The sequence below is a fragment of the Carassius gibelio genome, chromosome B12 (assembly GCF_023724105.1).
Source record: "Carassius gibelio isolate Cgi1373 ecotype wild population from Czech Republic chromosome B12, carGib1.2-hapl.c, whole genome shotgun sequence".
Taxonomy (NCBI): domain Eukaryota; kingdom Metazoa; phylum Chordata; class Actinopteri; order Cypriniformes; family Cyprinidae; genus Carassius; species Carassius gibelio.
The window spans coordinates 13,824,210-13,832,662 of record NC_068407.1 but is presented as its reverse complement, the minus strand read 5'-3'; the positions used below and the strand labels follow the sequence as shown (position 1 = coordinate 13,832,662).

General features: G+C 34.8%; 1 protein-coding gene across 3 annotated transcripts; it reads left to right on the top strand.

Annotated features, from left to right (window-relative positions):
- Positions 1-613: 613 nt before the first annotated feature.
- On the top strand, positions 614-7,183 carry LOC127969549 (leucine carboxyl methyltransferase 1). 3 transcript variants are annotated; one of them, XR_008156323.1, is made up of 12 exons: positions 614-720; positions 908-999; positions 1,280-1,371; positions 1,469-1,590; positions 1,798-1,874; positions 2,949-3,010; positions 3,100-3,202; positions 4,834-4,954; positions 5,041-5,142; positions 6,372-6,501; positions 6,587-6,684; positions 6,778-7,183. XR_008156323.1 is itself a non-coding variant. In XM_052571600.1 (12 exons), exons 2-12 carry the CDS (start codon positions 914-916, stop codon positions 6,798-6,800), a joined length of 978 nt encoding a protein of 325 aa, XP_052427560.1. In that variant the 5' UTR covers positions 614-720; positions 908-913; the 3' UTR covers positions 6,801-7,183. The 3 variants fall into 3 exon arrangements, 2 of the variants coding, with proteins under 2 accessions (XP_052427560.1, XP_052427561.1); XM_052571600.1 differs by having other exon boundaries at positions 6,372-6,463; XM_052571601.1 differs by having other exon boundaries at positions 654-835; positions 6,372-6,463.
- The last annotated feature ends 1,270 nt before the right edge of the window (positions 7,184-8,453 follow it).

The window sequence follows — 8,453 nt, the reverse complement described above, 5'->3', positions numbered from 1 at the left end:
TTTTTTTTTTTTACAGTGTAAATAACTCACTGTTAGTTTTTATAATATGATCTTTTATAAGATATTTTTTTACCACGTTCCTTATGTAATATAATTCACACATTCACGTGTTACTTTTATTTCACTATTGATTTTATTGTCTAATAATACTTTAAGTACAGTATATGTATTTGGAAATGTTGAAAAAGCTGAAAATAGTGCTAATAAAATGAAATAAAATAAAGTTTTGTCTCTGTCTATTTATCACTTTCACTCACTGACAGCTGCAGCTACTCACACCAATCCAGTCTAAATCTATAATACCGCTATTAATACCTTATCTGGTTTTATGTGGCATGCGTCTGAATGACAGATTTAAGTAATATATGTTTTTGTAGTCCTTAAAACATTAATCTCTAATATCTATAAATCATCTGTAGCTAACGGGACATTTTCCCGAGTGATTTTTAAACGAGTGATGCAGGGGTTAAACATTGTTGTGAACAATAATATAAAACGACGGGGTATTTGAAATGATTACGATTTGCAGAATCATAAGCGTAAACATCAAGACATCAACCAATGTGAATGTTACACATAAATGTGAATAAAAGCACTGTCATGCGCAGTATAAGGTCTCCTCGCTGCCACGAAATGTATTATGGGAAAGTTTCGTCAGCGGAAGTGGATGTAAACATGTCAATCGGAGCGTTTGGTTCAGTTTTGCGGCTGTGAAAATCAGTATGATTGATTCAAATAAATGTGCTTTTAAAAAATATTTTAAGAAAATGTTGGCAATGAAGTATTGAATCTTATACTGCGGCGTTTTCGAAACTCAGTTTTGCTAACGTTTAGCATAAGTGTTCATACAAATACAGAGTGTGTTATATGTAATGCAGTGTTTATCAGCATCTCTTCAAATCTGTAGGTGTCCATGGCCTCCAAACAGCCATTTACAGATTCTGACACTGCTGATGAAGCAGTCAGAGCAACTTGCGACGATGCATCGACATGCAAAAGGTATACAAAAATAAAATTATTAAACATGATTTTCTGTGTTTCTGAATACGTTACTGTGCTTCTCTCTGGACATTCTACTGCAGTGTTATTGAGTAACCTGTGGGAATATTTCAGTCGAATATTTCACAGTGTTTCTAACAAAGAATAGCTGTAAATAATACTTAAATTATTTTCTGATTATAAAATATTTTAATGTTAAAGAGCAACGCTGTAATACTATTTGTTATCAACTTACAATAATCATTTAGTATTTTACATACGTTTTTATTTTGTTTTATAGATTTGCTACCAGTAAAGGTTACTGGACTGACCTCTACGTCCAGTATTTTGTGAGACAAATAGGTGAACGTAAAGCACCTGAGATCAACAGAGGTAAGAGTGTGGGAGTGTTTAAACATCTCCCCCTGCTGGTTAATGTTTGCAGCTGCGTTTAATCAAATGCGCTGGCGTGTTATTAATCGTGCTGCAGGTTATTATGGTCGTGTCAGAGGGATGAATCTTCTCATCGATGCTTTTCTCAAGAAGACGCGATGTGATTGCCAGGTGGTCAATCTTGGGGCAGGACTGGATACTACTTTTTGGAGATTAAAGGTTTTTCTTTTTTTTTCACATTTAGCTATTTCACGATTCCAAAAGAAGACATTATTTTTTTTCCCCCAAAATAAATTAATAAATATATTAGTTATATATATATTTTAATAAGGAATTAGATGTATTCTTATACAGACTCCCATCAAATATTTTTGATAATCAAAATATCTTCTGTTTAGTAAGTGCATGTATTATCTAAATTTTTAGGATGAAAACATAATGCCGAAAAAGTTCTTCGAAGTCGACTTCCCAATGATTGTTGCCAGAAAAATACACCACATCAAGTAAGGCGTTTTTACTGTTATAATATGATTATTGTTATTATTGTCAGTAAATTGTTGAATGATTTTGGATATTGGCATGTTCTTTTAGTAATATTCCTGTAGGGGGAGACAGTGTTTCTAGGACCCTCTGTCTCCGTATGCCCACCCTCCAAAGTATTGTCACTCATTGTATATCTGTCATCTATTTTGTAGTGTATTCAGTTTTATAAGTCCTTTGATGCACTTTATCATTTTAAAATACCCCTCCTTAATTGATATATTTCAATACTTGTTATGCACATGAATTATACTCGTGTGATGGATGTTTTGTCATGGGCGTTAATTTTTTTAATTGCTACATAACAGTCAGTGTAAATCGCTGTAGGTGTGGCTGTGCAACATACACAAGACTGCATTTGCATTGCATTGAGCTTTTTATTCAAAGTGACTTACAATAGAGTAACAGAAGCAATTTGTCAGAGAGCCAACTATATTCATAGTCTACCTTGCCAGGTTTATTAGAAAGCTGAACTAGGAAACAAGCAAGAGCAGATGTGAAATGCAAATAAAAGGACGATTTTTGTGTGCGTTTAAGTGCTCCGGTTTGAGAGTGTGTATGCAAGTGACAGAACAGAAATACACACAGAGTTCAGAGGGACTTATGCAATACAACATTATCTGTAAACACCCTCGATTATCAGTGCATCAGATAACAGAATACCAAAGTGTCATCTGCAAACAAATGATACTAGACCTTTCTCACGTTTCTTTTTCTTTCTTTTTTTTGCAGTTTACTCTGTGTTTGTAAAGTCAGTTCCCCTCAAGTTAACCAGAAAAGTGTCCACGTTATTTGAGTAATATATTTATCATGTGTATATTTTCGAGATTGCTATACAATAGTACAGAAGGGATCTTATGGAATTCAGAGGTCAAACTTTTTTTTTTTTCTTTTTTTTTTATTGTGTATTTCCTACAAGTTGTGCGATGATAAAACATGAATGCTTTTGAAGATAGAAATCTGATCACTGGTAGTGATCATGAGATAAAATCTAGAGATAAGATCTATCTCTCTATCTCTCTATCTCTCTATCACAGGACAAAACCTCCACTATCAAAACCTTTGATTGAGACCCACTCCACTGATTCACTCCTCCTGGGTATTGAAATCAAATTCTGATGTAACAGAGCATTTTTCGTTGTTGTGGCGTGAACCTTTCACTCTTTCATCTGTGTGTCTTTTTGACAGATGGTCACAGCCTGGACTCGGACAGATATTGTATCATCGGTGCTGATCTAAGAGACCTTCCTGCTTTAGAGGAGAAACTAAAAAAGTTCCAGATAAACCCAGAGTAAGTACTGTAACACCACTGCCTTGGCTGAGTTCAATATAAATTCAACATTATTACAGTTTCTCTATTGCACTGCATTTTTGTGACGTTTTATCTATGTGGTTATCGGAGTAGATTATATAGTAAGTGCACTTACAACCTCTCTTATCTTTATTGTGATGATGTGCGGGTTTGTCTTCTGAAAGGTTCATGTTTAATTTGTTGCCCCAGTTACATGTTAGTTTTAAAACGCATGGTTGTGTATCAGAACAATAGGTTTTTGAGATTAAACTTGATGTACTAGAACAGTAACTTCACGATTCTGTGCATCCTAGATAGGGTTGATCCATCCTGTTTGGCATCCCAGTAGGAGTTGCAGGCATCTGTTGTTTTGTTTTCGTGCATCTCTGCTGATGCCCCTGACGACAATAGTACACTCGGGAGCATTTAGAGTTTCCTCAGATGCGTCAATAAGTGCACGCTTTCTTTGATGTGGACTGATGAGACCCGAAGGAAGCTACCGTTCTAGAAGGTGTATGACATCAATAGCATCATTCCCAAGGCCTCTCACCTTGAGTTTTTTTTTGGTTTTGTTTCGCCTTTTTTTTTGTGTGTGTGTGCAACTTCCCGTTCAGTCCACCCTAACGTGGCGTCTTGACGTTTGCCAGCTTGTCTGCAAATCCCATTAGTGTCGCAGATGCTGAGTAAATCTGGAAAATCTATTGTCATAGCACGCAAAGCACTCTTCCAAAAACATGATTTCCTGCTATGTTCTTTTAGGTATTACCATAATGATTCTTGTTTTGCTGAAATGGATGAGCGGAACAAATTGTGATGTTCTTATTAAAAAAAAGAAAAAAAACAGTTGCAGAAAGGACCCCTCTTTTTTTTTTTTTTTTTTTTTTTTTTTTTTAATACAGGAAACATGATTTTGTAACTAGATTGAATTTAGTTAATGCATTAGGTATAATAAACTAACACTTATCTTTTTTTTGTATTTAAAATTATCAACACAAATTAAGAGTTTTCTAATGATTTGAAATAAGTCTCTTATGCTTACCGGGGTTGCATTTAGTTGATAACAAAATACAGTGAAATCCATAATATTATGAAATATTATACAATTTAAAATAAAAAAAAATTTAATAATTGAATACATTTTAATATGTAATTCAGTCCTATGATGACAAAGCTTAATTTGCCCAGGAAACATTTTTATAAACGTTAAAAACCACTTTGCTGCTTAATATTTTCAAAGGAAATTTTTTGACTATATTTTGATGATATTTTGAAGAGGAAGTTCAAAAACCACAAACTGGATTTCAAATAGAAATCTTTTGTAACATTATAAATGTACTGACCCCAAACAATTGGTGGTGTAGGTAGTGTTAATTAAAAATATACTATTATTCATTAACACCTGTTTCTTTATTATGCATTAAATAATGTTAATTTATACATAAATTGGTATTAACCTAAATGCTATAAAAAGTAATGCTGTTCATTTTTAGTTCATAGTACCTAATTTTAAAAAATTATCCGTAAGTCATAGTTACATTTATCTAGAGGAAGCTTAATCATAGGATGGGTGTTGTAAAGAAACACTTCCCCACCATTCCTTTATCAGTGTACTCCTGCTTCTCTCCACCCAGGTTGCCCACTCTGTTTCTGTCCGAGTGTGTACTGGTGTACATGACCCCTGAGAAGTCCTCCAAACTGCTGAACTGGGTTGCACACACCTTCCCCACAGCCATGTTCATTAACTACGAGCAGGTGAGTCCATGACGTTAAACAGCTTCATTACTACAGTCGTTTAAAAATTCCCGTCTTCCCCTTCTTAACGGTCCAGATCTTTTCAGGTGAACATGAACGATCGCTTCGGGCAGATCATGATTGAGAATCTGCAGAGACGACAGTGTAACCTGGCTGGGGTGGATGTGTGTCAGTCTCTGGACTCTCAAGTACGACATTTTACACTTAGGACTCGCAACTTCATTTATAATGCACTTCATTGATATTGTGCAGCTGTCATACTGTATGATTGTTGATTGTTCTGCTACTTACAGTAAGTCAGTGTCTTTCTATGTGCAATCAAAACATTACACTGGGTTTTACTTGGAATTCAAAGTTGTTTTCCTGCTCAAAATACAATGGGTGATCAAGACTCAGGAAACGGAGCAGTTAAGCACAAGGCATTGTTTATGCGACCAACGCCAAGACTTCAGTCTCACAAGCAGTGTCAGTGCATGTCTCTCAAGGTTAACACCAGCATGTGTAGACATCCTAGAATATCTGGTCAACATAGATTGAAAATGTGCTAGTGTTTGTGATTATAGTATGATATTTCAGTTTTCATTAATGTATTGTGAATCATATCATACTTTAACATTAATCATTTTGGGTCACCATGATGGCCTTAGCATGGCTTGGTCGGGTCTGTTTGCATACAGATTGAAAATGTGGTTGTGTTTATGATTAATAGTATGCTATTTTAGTTACATTAATACTAATATAGATTTATTAATATTTTGAACCACTTTATTATTTTCTGTTTTCATTTAAAAGTTTGTCATCAGAATATATCTGGTCAACATGGCTTGACATTTGTATTCAGATTGAAAAAGTGTTTATGATTAGCATGTCATTTTAGTTTCTTTAATATGCTAATGCAAATGTATGAATATTTAGAATCAGTTTAGAGCTAAATGAAGATTTTCTGTTTTCAATTTTTTTATTTTGATGTTTTTGCCATTTGTAGACTCCTCAGAATATATCTGGTCAACATGGCTTGAAATTTGTAATGCGTTGTGTGTATGAAATGTGAATGATAGTGTGTCGTTTTAAGTTTCATTAATATACTAATATAGATTTATTCATATTTGGAATTCATTTGAGATTGCAAATGCGGCGTTTACGATCATAGTGTGTTATTAAATCTGATTTGAATGTTTTCTGTTTCCATTTTAATTCAAATTTTCAGCATTCGGTTGCATTTTGTCATTTTAATTTTCTTAATTTTCTTCTATAGATTTTATCATTTTTTTTTTTTTATAAAGTTTCAGTTTAATATTTTGAATAAATGTTTCCTTGGCAATTAGCTAAAATGAAAGATTTTTTTAAATATTAGTTTTGATTGCAGTAATGTGTTTCAAGTTAAATATGCATCAACTTTTTCTATGTGTTTCCACAGAAGGGGCGCTTTCTGTCAGCAGGCTGGGAAAGTGTAAAGGCACTGGACATGATGACGGTCTACGGCATGCTTCCTCGGGAAGATGTTGCTAGGTACACAAGCCAACACTCTCATCCAGTTATAATCAAGCGTATGTATTTATAACTGTACAACCTGTGCCAGGAAAGCATGAGATCAGAATCTCTACAGTGACGCTCTCTGTTTTACAATCACAGAATTGAGCGTCTAGAATTTTTAGATGAAAAGGAACTTCTCCACCAGCTTCTCCAGCACTACTGCATCTGCTGGGCTGTAAAAGATAAGCTCAGTCTAGGTGAGGCTTCCATTTGCACCACTTAAACTGCATTCTAGAGTTTCATGGATGGTTTGACGTCACCTGTAACTAACAGCCGACTTCTCTTTTCAGGCCTCTCGCAAATTGGGTTTTAAACTTCAATAGCGTCTTGGTTGTAAATGTTTCATTTGAGACGGCATCACTAAGAGTGGACAGGACGCTCTTCTTGTTCTTGGCGCTTTTCAGAGGACAGGAAGGGGAAGTCATTTATATCTTTATTTCCATTTTTGAGCACAATAAAAATGGAGACTACTGGCATCAGCGTCTTTTCTTCTGTTTTACTTGTCTCTTCTTCTGTCTCCCATGTGACCGACGGGTCTCACTAAAGTGTCATATTAATTCAGGCATGTTTTACAAATGTAAAGCAAAGCTGTTGTTAAACAGTTTTTGTTAGCTGAATGAAAAGTAACGGGTTTTTGTAAAAGCACTGAATATTCATGAACGGTGATGATGAATAAAGACAATTAAGAGTATAAAATGATGGTTACGTGCTTGATTTTATTGATTCAAAACCATTTTACACAATCTACATTGTAAAAATAATACAGAATTAAAATCCTGGGGAGAGAGATGCCCTTTTCAAATAACATAAATTTGTCATAAGCAGCCCTCAATTCATTTTTTCTGATTTTAATGTAGTTATGTTGGTTGATAATTATAGGTATAGAATTAAACAACAGCAAAAGGCATACGTTTGTGTCCTTTTGACTATATAGTAGCATTCATTCTGGACTTTTTTTCATAGTACCTTTTATAAAGGCAATTAATACTTTTATTAAACAAGGACACATAATATTGGCAGTAAAGACATTCATAATGTTATAAAAGATTTCTGTTTAAAATACATGCTGTTATATTGAACTTTCCTCGAAGAAGCCTCGTTGATAATATTAAGCAGGACAATTGTGTTCAACATTGATAATAATAACAGGAAATGTTTCTTTAAAAAATCTGCATATTCTAATTATTTCGGAACCGTGTAACATTGAAGACTGTAGTAATTCAGCTAAGCCATTCACAGGAATAAATTACACTTTAAAATCGAATATTGAAATACAAAGCAAAAACGTTTATAACCGGTAATATTTCACACTTGTACGGTCACTGCTGTATTTTTGATCGGATGAATGCAGCTTTGGTGAGCTTTAGAGAGAGACTTCTTTCAAAAACAAAATCTTACTATCCTAAACTTTTGAACCGTAAAGTAAGTGTTTTTTTCAACGTCACGAATAATCACAAGGAAGTAGTTTTAGAAAACAAAAGGCGATTAAAAGACACAAAAAAAGGAAACGTTTCCTCTTTAGCCATCAACGCCAGGCATCCTGCCGTCTTTCTCTGCATTCATTTTTGTCAGTGACTCCCTGAAGAGAAACATGAACCCAAACCGACCTTGTGCTGTTATTTACTGCCACAGGAACCCCAATTTAATGCATGAGAGTGAGAGATGCAAATGATCTGCTGCAGGCCACTCGGAACTGCAGAGCAATCTATAATATGCCATTAAATATGTCAAGTTTGGGGAACTGCATTAACTCTGATCAATCCAGTTGCATAAGACAGGCGAGCAGACCTTGAGTGACATGTGAGTTGGTTATGCACATTTTTATTGTCCTCAGTTGTGTAATAGCAGACTGGTGGATGATAAGCTATATCCTGAAGCCATCACCCCCTAAACAATGCTCTCCACTGCTGGAATTGTAAAGTGTTTTTCCCAAGCCACCATGAGTGATGACGGGGGAGACTGTTGT

Bases quoted from the DNA above. Each gene is read 5' to 3' on its own strand.
- LOC127969549 (XM_052571600.1), top strand. From the start codon at position 914: ATGGCCTCCAAACAGCCATTTACAGATTCTGACACTGCTGATGAAGCA. The intron at 1,591-1,797 runs GTTTTTCTTTTT...CTAAATTTTTAG, and splicing joins CTACTTTTTGGAGATTAAAG to GATGAAAACATAATGCCGAA. The intron at 4,955-5,040 runs GTGAGTCCATGA...AGATCTTTTCAG, and splicing joins TGTTCATTAACTACGAGCAG to GTGAACATGAACGATCGCTT.